At 25.8% G+C, this 18,703-nt stretch overlaps 2 protein-coding genes across 6 annotated transcripts in view; one reads left to right on the forward strand and one right to left on the reverse strand.

Annotated features, from left to right (window-relative positions):
* LOC122508019 (paired mesoderm homeobox protein 2-like) overlaps positions 1-18,703 on the reverse strand; it is a 150,520-nt gene that overhangs the window by 115,521 nt on the left and 16,296 nt on the right. The window contains exon 2 of one of the 2 annotated variants that reach the window (XM_043621087.1): positions 6,336-6,459. The gene's annotated coding sequence lies outside the window, so the exon portion shown is untranslated. Of the gene's footprint in view, positions 1-6,335; positions 6,460-8,068; positions 8,648-18,703 lie in introns of those variants that run through there. The other variant, XR_006302185.1, reaches the window with a different exon arrangement.
* Positions 1-18,703, forward strand: part of LOC122508012 — a 65,846-nt gene that overhangs the window by 13,419 nt on the left and 33,724 nt on the right. For all 4 annotated transcript variants that reach the window (XM_043621076.1, XM_043621077.1, XM_043621079.1 and 1 more), the window contains exons 2-3: positions 14,893-15,137; positions 15,414-16,081. In XM_043621076.1, coding sequence (XP_043477011.1) covers positions 14,895-15,137; positions 15,414-16,081 — 911 coding nt within the window. In that variant the 5' untranslated portion in view covers positions 14,893-14,894. The remainder of the gene's footprint in view (positions 1-14,892; positions 15,138-15,413; positions 16,082-18,703) is intronic.

Raw genomic sequence — 18,703 nt, forward strand, 5'->3', positions numbered from 1 at the left:
AAGTGTAAAATCTAAAAGTGTATATATACGAGTTTTTGAAGAAGGTCCCAACCGTCGATCTATTTCACTCTCTTTCTTTCATTCTTTCCTTCTTTCTTTATCGTTAATCAATGCTGTGCGCGCTATGTTACTAGGCGCACAAAAACTCTGTTTATAAGGGTGTACACACATCTTGAGCCAGAATTTTTGTGACCTTGTAGGTCATACCTGTACGTATCAAAAGATTCAACGGTCGTTCCCATTTTATTCGCCTTTACTCTACGCTTGATTTTACCTGAAGACTTTTAACAATACAGAAGCAATGATTACTTACGACACTTTTATAATGTCACTCAAGAGAGTGTTTCTTATATATATATACCAAACGCGTGTGTACATGATACCTCCACAATTTATCGCCGTTAAAAAAGTGTATCGACCGCGAGATTCGACTTTTTTTCGCAGGAATCAAAAAGCCTAATCATCCCGTCACTTATTCCTCTTTTTTCCGAAAAAGGAACTGTTTCCTTTATTTTGCTTTATTAATTTCAGGCCTTCAGGGTGGTCACAAGTTTCAGTTTATCAACTTTCCTTACATTTCTCTGCCAATTTACTGACAATTATTTTTCATGGCAAAATTCTTTTTACAGGAAAATATAAAAGTTCACGAAAAATGAGTAAAGTTTATGAATTTTAATAATTTCTAAAAATTACAATTATAACCCTTCCTAAATTCAATAATTCTATCATTCTCAACTAAACTTCATCTCTTAATTAATTTAAATACTTTTCTAAAAGTCCTTCTAGAATTCAATTATTTAAATACAAAAACTCAATTTTTTATAATAATTGTAACTCTCTATAACTGAAAAAAAATTTATTTGATTCAAATATAACCGATTAATTAACTATTATCAATTAAATATTTACTTGAATCAAATAATATTTATTGGAGTCAATTAAATGGTATTTGAAACAATAATTTCAGTATTTAAAGCAAATATGAATTGAACCATTTGATTGACTCCAATAAATATTATTTGATTCAATTAAATATTTAATTGATAAACATCAAGTAATCGGTTATTTGAATCAAATAAAATTTTTTTCAGTGTAGTTTTTTCTTAAGTTATTTTTCAATAATTTTTGAAAGATAATATAGTAGGGGAACATAGTCTAGGTCGGCCACCTTTTTGACTTTTGTTTATAACTTTTTTTTAAAAATGAATTTGGACAATTGAAGTATATGGTTGGAAAGTCCTGTTTAATAGGAACATTTTTTCTGTACAAAGTAAATTGACAGGTTTAAAAATGAAAAAGTTATAAAGATTTAAAAAAAAAAAAATTTGTAGTCCAGGTTGGCCATTACAGTCAAGGTCGGCCATGTTTAAAATTCAAAGGGCATTAATCGTTAAAAAAAAAAATAACATGTTTGGAGTTACGGAAAATTGATTCTTTATTGTTTACAGCTTGTAACTTAATGAAATAATAAAATAATAAAAATAAACAATATAAAAAAGTAAATATAAATAAAAAAAAATTTTGCACTAAAATATTAATAAAATTAAATAAAAATATTAATAAGATGATCAATTATATTATGAGTTATACAGAATTGCAGTTTTTGCAAATGAAGTAGCTCGTCCTCAACTTTGCGCATTTTAAACACATAGTGGCCGACCTTGACAGTAAGTAACATTACCGAATTGTTGTAACCATAAAGAAATACGTTTCGGGATTCGATTTTTTACTTTGTTTTCCTTTCAACCATGAGTCCCACAAATTTTCTGCATACTTGCCTTGACGATTCAATTTGTTTTTTATCTTTTATTAATGGTTTTTCACATTATGCACAAAACTTTTTTTGAGTTTTTTTTGTACCGACGTCACAGAAAACACAATTTTCGATTTTCCGAAAATGTAATTGAACAAAAAGTTAGGTTTCACTAAGACAAGCTTCGACAAAAATGCGCGTAGGTGGCGCTAGTGAACTTGACAAAAAAACGCGAGTGGCCTACCTAGACAGTAGGCCAACCTTGACTACATTCCCCTATCTCAATTTTGAAAAATTTCCAAACAATTGAAATTTGAAAAAATCTTTTAAAAATAATTGAATTTTTGAAAAATATAAATAAAAATGATCAAATTTTTGAAGAATTTTTCTTATAAACAGCATAATTTCTCAAAAATTTTAATAAATCCAAAAAGTAAATTTTCATAAATTTATATTTACATTATTCGAAGATAATTGAATCTTAAAAAATTATTATAAAACAAATCTAAGAATTAGTTTTTAAAAATATTTTAATGTAATTTTTAGAAAATAATTGAATTTCTTAAAAGAATTTTTGTATAATTTTAAAAAAACTAATTAATTTCTTGTGGAATTTAAATTAAAAATTTTCAACAGTTGATTTTTTTTCCAAAATGTTAAAAATAATTCTAAAATATTATAATTTTTTGTTTTTATACTTGAATTTTCAGAAATATATTATTGAAAATACTGAAAATATTGAATTTTAAAAAATTAGAAACTAATTTTCATTAATTTTCATTTCTAAATTTACTTTTAAAGATTTTTCAGCAAAATTTTGAAAATTTCAATTTTTTTTCAATTTTTTTTCATTTTTTTTTTAATTACTTCAAAATTTGCAATTAAAATTCTTCAAAAATTGTTTTTCAAAAATTGTAATAATTTTTTAATTATATACACGCGAAAAATTTTCAAACAATTCAAATTTGGTAAAATCTTTTTAAAATAATTGAAATTTTAATAATTATAAATAATAATAATCGATTTTTTGAAGAATTTTATTTATAAATATAATTTTTCCGAAATTTTATAAAAAATCTAAAAAAGTAAATTTTTATCAATTTTTATTTTTTACTTTGTTTGAAAATAATTGAATCTAAAAAAATATGATAAAACAAATCTAAGAATTAGTTTTTAAAAATATTTTATTGTCATTTTTCGAAAATAATTAAATTTAGTAAGAGAATTTTTGTATATAATTTAAAAAAACAAATTAATTTCTTGAGGAATTTCAATTAAAAATTTTCAGCAGTTGATTTTTTTCTCCAAAATGTTAAAAATAATTCTAAACTATTATTATTTTTTGTATGTATATTTGAATTTTCAGAAATATTATAATTAATAATACTGAAAATGTTGAATTATTTTAAAAAATTAGAAGCCAATTTTCATTAATTTTCAAGATTTTTCATTAAAATTTTTGATAATTCAATAATTATTTTCAAAAATTTTAAATAAAACTCTTCAAAAGTTGATTTTAAAAAATTCTAACAAAATACTTGAAAAAAATTAATTATTTTCAGTTGAATTTTACAAAATTTTAATTATTCAAAAAAATTATTAATTGTATATTTCGAAAATGGAAAAAAAGTCCAAAAAGTCACAATTTTTGAAAATAAATCGAAAAAAGTCTCAATTTTCTTCATTTCTCTGACAAAAAACAGATTTCAGTCATTTTTCAATAATTTTGCGCCTATTAAAATTTGGAGAATATAAAAAATAAACAAAAAAAATTTGTATGAAGAAATAAAAGTATTTTGATAAATTTATGAATAAAATATAAGTCAAATATTAATTTGCAGTAAAAAAGTTGACAGCAATGATTTGGTTATTAATTTTATTTAGAGAAGAAATAAAAAAAAGGAAAAAAAAACAAAGAAAGTTTATAGATAAAACGAAGAAAACTAATTAAAGAAGAGTAGAATTAACAAGAAAATAATTACAAAAAAAAATTGTAAAAAAGGAAAGCAATCAGAATTCCTAATTCTTGAAGACGATGAAAAAAAGCACCGCCCATATTTTCGAGAAGCTCCACACTCTCTATATATGACTAACAATGTCAAAAAAAAAAGAAGAAACGCTAACAAGAAGTTCGATATTTCTAAACCTGAAAGGTCCCTAAAAAAACCAGTCCCATCGAAAATTACCCTTTTTAAAAACGAACGAGCCACGAGTTTATGACAGAATTATGAAAGGGGATCTATATATATATATGACGTAAAAAAAACCAGTTGGACTTTTTTTTTAAAAGCGTCGTGAGAAGAAATTACTGGTTCGTAAAGTCCAGTTGTGTTTAGGAGAGAAAAAAAAATTTCTTCATTCACAAGAAGTGCCAAAAAACGGGAACACATCATACATACTATTGGATAAAAAATCATTTTTGCCAATCGTAAAATTTCTTTCAATTCTTGCGCCCCTAGTTTACTCACTGACCCTATAGTAAAAAAAAATGTGCCCGCGTGTAAGATATGAACGAAAAAAAATTTAGTAAGAAATAAAATTGAAAATGGGTGAAAACATGAATAAGACATTTTTTTTCTGTTACTTTATATTTATGTAGATAAAAAGAAAGTAAGGGGACTACTATTCTTGCCATCACTTGAAATTTTGTGTTTTTTTTTGCCCTTTGATGTCCACTTGGACGAATTTTCAATGTCGTGTCCGAAATAAATTACAAAGAGTGGTCAATCGACTATGAATCTAAACGACTGAGGCGTTATGATTTCCCTCTTGATGTAAATGGCTGTTTTATATAGTCCGTTGTAGTTTGGGATTTATTTAGTTTTTTTAAATTTGTGAATTTATTTTTCCTTCCCCAATGACACTAATTCAATAGTTTCTTTAGGAAATTAAAAGAAAGAATAAATTATTTTATTTTAAAAAAAATAAAAGAAGCAAATTATTTAAAAAGAATTATTTTATTTAAAAAAATTAAAAAACTGATTTTTATTTGCATTTAAATTTTCTAATTTAAAAGGACACGATTTTGCTTCTGGTCTTTCAATGTTTTATGTAAATGAAACTCATTTAGAATCATCTCTAGTCTCGTGTATTGAAAAACACCTGCCCCTTGAGCTCACAAAACCCTTAACTACCACCACTACTACTACTACTACTTCTATGAAGAAAAAAACAGTGACTAAATCCGCTGCTAGACTCAATTCTCCATCACTTATATTCTTGATTCAATATTTGCTTATTTAAATATTAAAAGAGTCAATTGAGATATTTCAATCAATCACACACGTCAAATGGGACTTTATAAGAAAAGGATGAAACACTCTAGCGGAAAATATAAACAAACGAATGTCAAAATCATTTCTACTGTTTTAACCTAACAATGTTTTTAAAATCGACATTAAAAAAAATTTTAATTAAATAAAATGTAATTATTTATAAAAAAAATTTGTTGTTGTTCAATTTGTTATTGAAAATTCGACAATAAAAAATTTAATTAAGAACAATTAATTTCTAAAATAATTTATTTATTAATTATTTATTTAGAATTTATTTTTTTAGAATTTGTTTATTTAGAATTAATTTATTTAGAATTTATTTTTTTAGAATTTGTTTATTTGGAATTAATTTATTTATTATTATTACATTTCCATCGAAGGAAAAATATATACAACTTTGTTAATTGTAATAACTGATAATTCAAAACCGTGTCAAAAATCCACCCTGAATATTTCATTTTCAATTATTTTTCACCCGCCCATAATAAAATTTATTGATATTTCGATTATTTTTGCATAAAAACTGCGAAAAATGTATGTAAACACGATCATGTGTTTTTTAAGGTTATGTTCCGTGGTTGTCAAAAAAAGACCATTTCCCATTCGTACTTCAATTCAATCACGTAAAAAATATGTTTCAATTTTGTAAAATAATAAAATTACGTTTTAAAATATTAATTTTAATACAATAATTCCAAAGTGAAATAAAAATATTACGAATGAATCTACCTTTTGTAAACATGAATTTCATCAGGAAAGAAACTTACAATTAGGGTTGTGAGTGATGAAACGTTTCATTGAAACAATGAAACTTTCATTTGAAAGTTTCAATGTTTCATAAGCGAAAGTTTCATTAATTTCATAAAACATTGAAGAACCAATAATTAAGCTTTATTTGCACATGCGCAGTTGTCAGTTCAGGTTAGATAATCTCTAGAAATTTTAGGTTAGCTCGAAACAATTTAATGAAAATTTTTTGTTTACATCCGAAAACACGAGAGTAGTTATGTTAATATTAACTAAAAATTACCTAAAATATTACCTCTAACGAGTGACTTAAAATTAAATTATTAATATATTTTTTAATTATTTATTTTATTTATAAAAATTAAAGAAAGATATTAAAGTAAATAATAATACTTCATGTTTTTGTCGATAATAATATGCGTTAATTATTATACTTTCTTGCATTGAATTTGAAATTTCCCGCTTAAAACTTGAAACTTTGAAATGTTTCATGAAGCATTGAAACTTTCATGAAACATTTCATTTTCCAAAGTTTCATGAAACTTTACAACCCTACTTACAATTCGGAGATCCTTCCCTTCCGTGCTTCCGTTGAAAACAAACGACGATCCCTTTTATTATTTCGTCGATTGTTTGATTAACCGAAGAAGCGATCCTCTTCTCATCACTTACAAATCACACACACTGAAAAATAAAAAATAATTCAATTATTATATTTTTTAACTTTCTGTACTTATTTTTGTTGAAAACTATGAGAAAAATAAATAACCTATAGAGAGAAGTCAACAACTAAAAGGTTAGCCAAAATAAAAAAAATAAGTACTGCCAACTTTAGAAACATACAAATGATAACTGCCATTTTAAAAAAGGCGCCATCTTGAATTTTTTTTGTCATATTTAGAGAATCAAATTTCTCACAAATATGACAGTTGAAATTACTATTTTCCATAAATAATGAGAAAAAAATATGAATACGTGAAAAATATGGCAAAAAATAGAACGATTAGGAAAAAATATTTGATCGATCGTGTAAAAAAGACGGCGCGTCAAACATTCACACGGGAGCCACATTTCATCAATTTTCACACTTTTGATTGTCAAATATTCGTCAAATTATCATTCTTCGATGTTTATACAACTGAATGATCCAATATTTCAATGATTCTTACCGATTTTCTTCGACAAAGGAGTTGACAATCGAGAGCTTCAACAATACGATGCGCGCACTTCGACAATCAATCGATAACTAAAATTGTCCGATATCGACGCGCTCTGATTGGTCAAAAAATTATTGATCACGTGATCACATCTTTTGCGGAAACGAACGAAATTCCTAATTTCAGCGATGGTTCGAATAATCGTATAGCGATATTTTATTCATCATCAAAATTAATCACAGACAATGAAAAATAAAAAAAACAATTCAATTCTGATAGTTATTATTAATTAAATAGATTTTTAGAGAAAAAAAATATTAAAAGTGAACAACTATCAGGTTGGCCAAAGCAAAAAAAAAAGTACTGCCAACCATACAATTATACGAGACAACTTCAAGATATCGAGACAAGTAGTCTCAAAACTGGCGCCATCTTGGATTTTTTTTTTGTCATATTTAGTCAATCAAATTTCGCAAAAATATGACACTTTACATAACTATTTTCCATAAATAACGAAAAAGGAATATGAATAAGTGAGAAATATGCCAAAAAATAGAACGATTAGGGAAAAAAATTTGATGGATTGTGTAGAAATGACGGCGCGTCAATCATTGACACGAGCGTCACATTTCATCAATTTCCACACACTTTTCATTGTCAAATTATCTTTTTTCTCTATTCGTACATGTTTATATGAGAGAATAATGCAATATTTCGATGATTCTTACCAATTTTCATCAACAAAAGAGTTGATATCCGGGAGCTCCAACAATCCGATCCGTGCGCATCGACAATCCCACGCCAACTGAGCTTGTCCGCCATTGACGCTCTCTGATTGGCCCGAAAAAATTGATCACGTGACCACGCCTTTCTCGCGGCGGTAAAATTTGAAATTCAAATTTTCAGTATTTCGCTAATTAGTACAAAATTAGGCTGTTAATTACAAAATCTATCAAGGAAATATTACCGAAAAGTGAATAACTAGTAAATAAATAATAAATATATAAAATAAAATAGTAAAATTATTATTTAATATTATTAAATTAATATTATTATATTAAAATTATTATTTTGATATTATTATTGTTATATTAACATTATTATTTTTATATTTTGGTATTAATATTGTTATTTATTAGCATTATTATTTTAATATTTTGATATTAATATTACTATATTAATAGATTAAATGAATAAAATAGTTATTCGATGAAAATAAAGATTTCTTCCATATCGATTGTGTCAAAAGTGGTTTTTAACAATAAATTTTAAAACCATATTGCGATAATTTTCGTTGAACCCCTTTTTTCTCTCTCTCTATGGATCGTATTTCAATTGCGTACTTGATAAAGAAAAGAATAAAAAAAAACATCACATACAGACATGCGGTACCATTTTGTGTGAATACAATATAAAATGCGGTCGATCGAGAATAGCTCAAGTGTTCTATCGTTTACTGCAATCGCACGATCGCGATAAGATTGTGTCGAACGGGGAACCCCTTTTTTCGCTGTGTGCAGAATTCCACTAGCCATTAAAGGTGATATACTATTTATCCATGGTGTACCATTACACACACACACACATTACGTCTTCATTCCAAGATAATCTTTCATCTTTTCCATTTTATCTTTCACGTGTCAGGTGCAATTGAACTTGGCCCTTGACATTCCATTCTCGGAAGATCAACTCTCTGCAAAAACCTGCAACCTCGTCTATAAAAAAAAAAATAAATAAAAATTTTATAAATATAAAAATAAACAAGAAAAGTAATAATAATAATAATGATAATAATAATAATAGTAAATAAAAAACCAACTAATATTAATAAAAATAATAATAATAATAATAATAACTGTAAATAAAAATAAATAAAGGAGCGTTCACAAATGATGCCACGCTTTAGTGCGTGACATCATTTGTGAACGCTCCTTTATATATTTTAGCTTTTTGGGGATTTTAACCCCCCTCCCTTCCTTTTTCCCCTATAATGAAATTTAAAGGACTTTTTACAATTTTACATTTAAAAAAAGCCCCAAAAATAATTATAATAAATTATACAGTAAGAAAACCTACCACGTCAGTCATATCCAATGAGTGGGAGTGAGACAGACTTATGCGATTCCCATACTTTCCTATGACTGACTGATAGCTTTTCTTACTATATAATAAAAATGAAAATAAATTAACATTTTTCAATAATTAATTACGCACCTATTAAGATAATAATTATAATAAATTACACCTATTGGGACAATAATTATAACAAATTACACCTATTGAGATAATAATTATAATAAATTATACCAATTAATATAATAATTATAATAAATTATAACCATTAAGATATAAAAAAAATAATAAATAACCAACAAAAAATAAATAAATATAAGTAAAATATACAAAAATTTGAAAACTTGATAAAAAAAAGGGACAGTGGATAATTTATTTTTGTTGTGATTATAAAGTGGAATATTATGGATATTTTGACATCCACCTGTTATTAGATATATATAGTTAATTAACCCCTCTTTCTATACACGTATATATATAAAAAAAACGACTAATCGTGTTCATGTGAGGACTCGTTCATTTTCTCCTTGAGGGTTCGGCTCTCCCCTATTCTTATATATTTGGTCACATAACGAATTAAGTGCGTGTGTAATCATCAACTTTTAAGAATCAACCGATTCGTGACGTTACTTGAGAAACACTTAAGAAGGTGTTGGAAAGGAAATTAATTTTAAACTATACCTTATAACTCTCACAATATAAATTTAATTTTAAATACGCAGCGAAAGGAAATTTTGACCTCTCAATTTTATATTTTCAACTGTCAAAAAATTATTTACCGGAAAATTCATCATTTCCTCCAAAAATATATATGTATAAAAGAAGAAAATTGTTTTCTCTTAATTTTTATCTTTTCCTATTATAATATAAAAAAATATTAATGGATATAAAATATTATAAATATTTTTTCTTCTTCTACTATATTTATTATTGTTATTTTTAATAATTTATATTTATTACTTATTTTAATATATATTCTTTAATTGTAATTAATTTAACTTCTTTTAGAGCGAAAGTTCATTAATAGTATAATTAAATAAAGTATTTTAGTAATCTTGTAGTGAAGAAAAGAATGATTTTTGATCATAGTGAAGAAAGCATGCGTATTTTTATCACAGTGAAGAAAGCATACGTATTTTCATCACAGTGAAGAAAGCGTACGTATTTTCATCACAGTGAAGAAAGCATACGTATTTACAACATAGTGAAGAAAGCATACGTATTTCTAACCTAGTGAAGAAAGCATAAATATTTTTAACCTAGTGAAAAAAGCATACGTATTTACAACATAGTGAAGAAAGCATGCGTATTTTCATCAAAGTGAAGAAAGCATGCGTATTTTCACCATAGTGAAGAAAGCATACGTATTTACAACATAGTGAAGAAAGCATGCGTATTTTCATCAAAGTGAAGAAAGCATGCGTATTTTCACCATAGTGAAGAAAGCATACGTATTTACAACATAGTGAAGAAAGCATGCGTATTTTCATCAAAGTGAAGAAAGCATGCGTATTTTCACCATAGTGAAGAAAGCATACGTATTTTACACCTAGGGGATAAACTATCCAATTACAACCCTAGGGACTAAAAAGGCCGCGATTTTCAAATAACAATAAAATAACCGCGTATTTTTAACACCAAGGGAGTAAAGAACGAATATTTTTATGAAAATAAATAGATTTATTTATTTATTTTAAAAATTTCTTTTTTTTCAATAGTTTATGGCTTTTTTGCTATAATCAAAAAGTACACGTACCTAATTGACAGGCGTCAAAATGACTTTGAAGTGGGGGGGGGGGGTGTAAATGCGCGGGCGACGAAGCGAAACGAGTGCGCGCGAAATTTAAAAATCACTCACTGTCGGGGGTCACACACTAAAAAGAGGAGACTCTAAATGGTCGCGATGGGGTGGAAATGAAGCGATTGTGTCCGCGAAATGTCGTGCAACCTGAAAATTGCATTCAGGGAGAAGAGAGAGAGAGAAAGAGAGAGAGAGAAAGCTGTCGCAAGAAACAGCGTAGCACACACAGTAGCAGCAGGTTTTTATAACTTTTAACGGTTCCTCTGGGGGGGGGGCGAGTACATTGCATTGTGAAGTGGGTATTGCATTCATTTGCATACAGGCTGTTGCTAGAACGTGCACGCGTTCTTGTCCCGTAAAACGCGTACTTTTTTTTATATATATATATATGTTCCTCGTATTTATTTCATACGCACGCACACACTAGTGCATTTGTCGGGGCACCTGCCCATATGGTTATAGTGATCGTACAAGGAAAGGCCCATCTGGTCAAAGAACCTACGAAGGTTGTACACGAAGGTAGCGCGCGAGCCCAAAAAGCTTCATCGTGGCCTCGGAATTTTTTATTTTTCTTTTTACAATGTTGTACCTTTCTTTTTATATATATATAGTGGAACTGACCTTCAATACGTAATACTTGATAATTTATTTGCGGTGTCCCGCACACGTAATTTCAAGGTCTTTAGGTCACTTATTTATCCTTTATAATTGTTTGTTCCCTTAACTTTTTTTTTTAATTACATTTCTTGGAAATAAAATATAACATTTATAAAATTAATAAAATTAACAATAGTTGTTAATTTGAAAGAATTACTCTTCCTTGGAAGAAACTGGGAGAAATTCTTATTTATCAAAAATTTCTAAAAATAAAGTATATTCGTGATTTTTCGTTTTTAAATGTGTTCGGCGTGTTCGGCTCAGCGGTTTTTGATGTTTATATAAGTTTAACTATGATAGGTTTTTTAAAATCGTATATAATTTCAAAGTAATAGTAACATTATTCATAATTATGTAATTAATTATAATATATAATTAAATATGAATACTGAAGAAAGGGGGAATTTTTAGGTTATGTTAGTGTTACTTTCATACCTCAATTAAAAGTTTCTGCTTAATTTTGTATAATTAAAATCAGTTTTTTATAAATTAAGCTAAGAAAACTTCAGTAGTTTATATAAAATAATAATTTTATCACTCGGTCGTCTTTAATTATTACAAAATATAAAGTTAACGATATTCATATTTAATAATAATTCAGTGATTTATATTGAAATTTCATCCCCTTTGTGTATTTTCAGTCAAAAAATTACAAACATAACCTCAAATTTTTTGCTCTTTAGATACCTTTCTTCAGTGCACGACACATATAACTAATAAAAATATAATATTGCTAATAAGTAAATAAATAAGAAAAATTGATTAATATATTCTCGTGTGTAAATATTAAAATTCAAAGGAAATAATTAGCAATTAGCGCATTAATTTGATAATTAACCTTATTAATGTAATTACTGTGTGCAATTCAAAAGATTTATGTCAATGACGCAGCGGTTTTTTCTTCATCCCATTGAAAAAGTGCATGGCTAATAAAAGTATATTTTATAAGTGTGATTATACAATGAGGGTCGTATAATTAATTAAAAGGGCGTTTACAAGCATTGTGCAACAAAATGTAGTTTATAATTTAGCGAAACAATTTACTCTTAATTAAAATTTCGTATATAAAACTATAATGCAAATTTTGCATTGTTTTGTTAGTAATTCTTTTCAATAATTTTTTTTTTTTTTAGTAATTTTTATTTTCTCTTTTAGTTACTTTTTTGTTAGTTTTTTTTCAATAGTTTTTCTTTTTTTCTTTTAGTAATTTTTATTAGTAATTATTTATTAAAATTATCAACAATTATTATTTATTAACATTATTAATAATAGTTATTTATTAAAATTATCAATAACAATTATTTATTATCAAAGTTTATTAAAATTATTTATTATATGTTTTTATTATAATTATTTACTAAATAACATTTTCGAATAAAACGTTATTTCTGTTCCAACTAATCAAGTTTGTTCCAGAGTGTTCTTGATAGTGATTGGTGGACAGTTTTCTATAAACAATTTCCGGTGTAATTATTTTTGTAAACATAACCTCAAAATCTACTAAAGTTTACTTTTGTTTACTTTCGTGTCTCTTGCGTCGTGTCTTCGTGTTTATTTGCGTGCAAAAAAAGTGATCAAGATTTGATTATGAAATTAAGACATGGGATTTTTGACCAAATTTCAGCAAACCAAAAATGAAGTGGTTAAATGGCGAAAATTAAATAAATAATATATAATATAAAGGAACACCTTACTCTTGAAAGGTGATGACATGTGTCATTACAAGTAATGTTTATGTATTAAAAAAAATTTTTTTTTATCACGTCTGCGGTCGATGGCATTTAAGGTCTATTTATCCAATCCAATGTCAAGAGACGAGAAAGAGAGAGAGAGGCTAAGTGTTAAATTGCGAAAGCAACTCAGGTGTTCAGGAGTTTCACCTGTTTTTGTATTTCCCGTATGCCACGACAGGTGTATACCTTTTGACGTTGCTAAAGAAGTTTCAGTCTTCCTGTTTCTTATTCTTCCTTTCAAAACTTTGTAATTATCCTTCACCCAGTAGAAAAACATTGTCTACCTGAATCGACGTATTGTTACTCTCTTTTATCGTCATTTTGCGTTTTCTTCTCCGTTCCTTTAAGAGGGTCAACCCCTTTTCTCCTGGGAAATGTCGTTGACAATTCACATAATTGCCACGATCGTTATACACATTTATATATATCTAATCTCAGGTTCTGTGACCTAATTTCATTTCTTTTTTTTTTAACGTAAATCCCTATGAGAAAAAAAAATTATCTCCTTCACACAACTGGCTGTTATTTTGAAAATTAATTATAGACGCACTAAAACAACGGAGACAAAATACGTTTTTGCTTTTAAACTAATTTAAAAAGACAAGGATTGCCACAGGTCAAGGAAGTGAGGGAAATTTTTCTCTCTAGATTATAATCAATTATTTTTCATTCGAGAAGAAGAATCAGAAATTTGAAATTTAATAAAATTTCAATTTTGAATTAATTTAATTAGAATTTTTTAAGAACTTAGATTTTTGAAAAATTGCAATAATTTCAATTTCTTCTGAAATAAGTTAAATTTTTTTACAAATATTTAATTAATTATTCAATTATTTTCGCAAATATTAAAAAAATTCCTTGGAAGAATTGAATTATTTTTATAAATAATAAATTTCTTCGCAAAAATTTCATTATTTTTAAATGCATTTTTAATTTTTTTTTTTTTGAAGAATTGAATTATTTCTAGAATTTTAATTGAAATTCTTCAAAAGTATTTAATTATTTTAAAAAATGTTAATAAAATTTTTTATAATAATTAATTTATTTTTAATATGATTTTAATTGTGAATTGAATTACTTATATTACTTCAAAAAAAGTTCAAAAAACGTGTTTGCTTGTGAATTAACAAATTTTGCTAATAAATAGTAATTTCTTCTAATTTATTAGTAAAAATTTGCTTTCGAATTAGTAAATTTTACTAATAAATTTGTGAAAATTATTATTTATTTGTAAAATTTACAAATTTACAAACAAAAAATTCCTCGAAAAATGTAATTATTATTCCTAAAAATGTTATTAAAATTCGTCAAAAAAAATTCAATTATTTAATTTTATATTTTTTTATTTTAATATAATTGAATTGATTGGAATTTTCTGAAAAAAATTAATTGTCTTTTAAAACATAATTTTAGTGTGAATCAAAATATTTTTTAAACTCAGGGAAAAAGACAAAAATTAATTGTCTGGAAATCAGGAAGAAAAATCAGGTGAAAAAGAAAATTAATTTTTTGTGTCAACCCTTGAGAACGTTTTAGCTTTTGAACTTATATGTTTAATGGTTAAGAAAGTATAGTGTAAAGGGGTGAGGGATTTTTTTTTTTTGGCCTTTTTATTAATACGGGCGATTATATTTGGGAATAAAAATTTCTTTATGGAAATATTCATGGGGGATAAATTTTTCTTTTTATTTTGCAGAGATGCTAAAGTGGACGGTATCGAGATCTTTGTCTACGGCCAGTTCTACCCCCCATGGACCACCTAATATTAACAAGACGTCCCGCAGACCTTTTCGTGATCTCTCCAATACTCCTCCAGCCTCCGGCTCCAAAACGAAAAGCAATCTACCCAACGCTCAAAATTCTTCGACGGGAATTAAACCCACACCTGGACGTAGACGACGTTGTCGTAGTCATGGCAGCGATCTAAGAGGGTACTTTCAGGTAAGTAAATAAACAAAGAGGGTTCTCTTTAAAAAAAAAAAACCAATTTAATGCAATTCCAAATTCAAATTTGCCTCAACTGTAAAAATATTTCCTCTTGTTTTTCTGGAAAAAATTTTTTTTTCAAAAATTTTTGTGATTTTTTTAACAGACGGATTTTTTCTGTAATAATAAAAAATTGCGATTAATTAATAAATTCGAATCAATTTTCAATTTCATTAAACAAATTTAATTGGCTGGAGTTCGAGCTAAAATTTCTTTTTTCTCTCTTTACAGTCGACGAAGACGAGTTTCAGATCAGTGAAGCGACAATCGCTTCTTCACGACTTGCAGAAATCCTCGGAGCCAACTGAAAGTTTTTACCTGAGTACACCGAGAGTTGACGCTGATATTCCACTCACCTTATTCCCGAGCGAGTCACGAACTAGTGAGACGACAACGACAACAGCTTTAACTTTACCAACAGCATTAACAACAACAACAAATCCGCCACCATCGCCACTGAGAATAAGTTCAAGAAACTTTCCAAGTAGCAATGAACTGCCACAGAATATCGTTAACGAGGCACGTGCCAATCGACAGTCCCATGTTTCGGATTTCTTTCAAAAAATTGCCCTCGCCGCAAGTCCCGAGGATATTATGGAGGCCGATTCAGTGCCATTATGTAAACGAAGGATATTCTCGCAAAATTGTGAGAGTACAAAAACAACAATTTCATCGGAATTTGCACGCGTCTCGTGTATACCGAAATTAGCGAGAATAACGAAATTACAATCGCGATGTAGAACGCCATATCATACGAAGAATGGACAGGGGAAGAGTCCTTTTAAAATAAAGGAGAGTGTTCATACGCCACTTGCTGGGAAATTATTGGATTTGAAAATTGATCAGGATTTACCAAAGTTCGAGAATGTGGATAATACTGTTACTGAAGTTATGAATAGGTAAATTTTCATTTTTTCTTGTACGAAAGATTTCGCATTCGTCTACTATAAACTACTATTTTTATCTACTTTTTTATTTACTATTTTTTATTAACTATGTACTCTTTTTACTATTTTCAGGGCTCGAACTTAGATCCTTAGATCCCGTAAAAGTCCGTAAATTTGCTTGAAGTCCGTTAAAGTTCGTTTTTTTAAAAAAGGTCCGTAAAAGTCTGTAATTCGATTGAAGTCCGTTAAAGTCCGTTTTTTTAAAAAAAAAAAAAGGTCCGTAAAAATCCGTAATTTGATTGAGAAAAGACGAAAAGTTCATAAATTCTACGATATAATTTAAAAAAATTTTAGAAAAATTACAAATGATTGCAGAAATTCAATTTTATTTTCAAAAGTAATAAAATTCTTTTCCAAAATTCAATTATTTTCAAAAATTTTTTAATAAAATTCATGGCAAAATTTCAATTGTCTTTATAAATAATTAAATTCTTATTAAAGTTTTAATTATTTTCACAAAATTGAAACAAAATTCTTGGCAAAATTTCAATTAATTTCCAAAATTTTCCACAATTCAATGATTTTTATTATTCACTATTTTAATAAAATTTTCCAAAAGAATTCAATTATTTAAAAAAAATTTAATAAAATTCTACGCAAACAAATTAATTATTTTCCTAAAATAGTAAAAATTTCAGAGGAATTCAATTATTTTTATAAATAGTAAAATTCATGGTAAGAATTCAATTATTTTCGAATTTAATAAAATTCTTCGCACAAATTCAATTATTTTTAAAAGTAATAAAATTCATCGCTGAAATTCAATTATATTCAGAAATTTTTTTTAAAAAATTTATTGTAAAATTCAATTATTTTTATAAATAGTCAAATTCATGGTGAGAATTCAATTCAATTATTATGTTAAAAAATTTAAGAAAATTCTCGTCAAAATTTCAATTATCTTTATGAATAATAAAATTCTTCTCCGAAATTCAATTATTTTCAAAAAATTTTCCTCAATGCAATGATTTTTAATATCTACTATTTTAATAAAATTTTCCAAATGAATTCAATTATTTAAATAAAATTTTGATAAAATTCCAAGCAAATATTTCATTATTTTCATAAATAATAAAAATTTCATAAAAATTCAATTATTTACAGATTTTTTTATAAATTTCTTCGCAATAATTCCATTATTTCCATAAATCCTAAAATTTTTAACTGGATTCAATTATTTTCGTAAGTATTAAAATTCTTTTTAGGAATTCAATTATTTGCATAAATAAAAAAACTCATTGCAAAATTTCAATTATTTTGAATACAATTTTAATCGAATTCCTCGAAAAATGTAATTACATTTTTCTTAAAAATTTTATTAAAATTCGTCAAAAGAATTCAATTATTTAAAAATTTATTGATAAAATTATTTATTAGAATTGAGTTTTAAGAAACATTCAATTATTCAATAAATTATTTTGTTGCATTACAAATTATTGCAGAAATTTATTGATGTTCAAAAATAATAAAATTCTTCTTAGAGAATCAATTATTTTAACAAATAATAAGACTTTTCGCAGAATGTCAATTATTTTTAATACAATTTTAAACAAATTTCTTGAAAAATGTAATTATTATTTCGAATTTTCTTTAAATTCGTCGAGAGAATTCACTTATTTTAAAATTTATTTAATAAAATTCTTTACGAGCATTCAATGTTAAGAAATATTCAATTGATAAATTATTTATTTTTTTATTTAAATAAATGAATTCTAGTCGAATTTTCTAATAAAAATTGATTTAAAAATGAATTTTAGTTAAAATTTTATATAATCATTGAATATTAAGAGCATTTCAGGATAAATTTTTAGAAATAATTGAATTTAGAAAAGGTTTAATTTTGAAAATTAGCCAAATTTTAACTATTTGCAAAAATTTTTTACAATTCAATGATTTTCAATATCTATTATTTTAATAAAATTTTCTAAAAGAATTCAATTATTTACAAATGTTTTTATAAATTTCTTCGCAATAATTCAATTATTTTCATGAATAATAACATTTTTACATGGATTCAACTATTTTATTTTATTTTATTCTTAGAAATTTTATTGAAATTCGTCGAAAGAATTTAATTATATACAAATTTGTTGATAAAATTTTTAATGAGAATTCAATTTTAAGAAATATTCAATTATTCAAGAAATCATTTATTTTCGTATTTAAATAATTAAATTCTCGTAGAATTTTCTAATTAAAATTGATTTGAAAATAAATATCAGTTAAAATTTTAGATAATAATTGAATATTAAAATCATTATAACGTTAATTTTTAGAAATAGGTAATTGAATTTTGAAAAGGTTTCAAATTAAAATCTTTGAAAATTTGAAAGTTTCTTACTTTTAACTAACAATTGTGTAGAATTAATTCTTTTGAAAAATTTTAATTGAATTTCTTTGGAAATTATTTAAAGTTTTTATTTTCTAAAGTATATTTAATTGAAGACTTTACGAATAATTGAAGTTTTGTAAAATTAAATTGTATACAAATGAATTTGAAAATTCTCAAAGAAACTTTTTCAAAAATTATTAAAAATAATTCATTTATAGAAGAATTTTAGTTAAAAACACGAA

This window comes from Leptopilina heterotoma, unplaced genomic scaffold (assembly GCF_015476425.1).
Source record: "Leptopilina heterotoma isolate Lh14 unplaced genomic scaffold, ASM1547642v1 Lhet_52, whole genome shotgun sequence".
Lineage (NCBI taxonomy): Eukaryota > Metazoa > Arthropoda > Insecta > Hymenoptera > Figitidae > Leptopilina > Leptopilina heterotoma.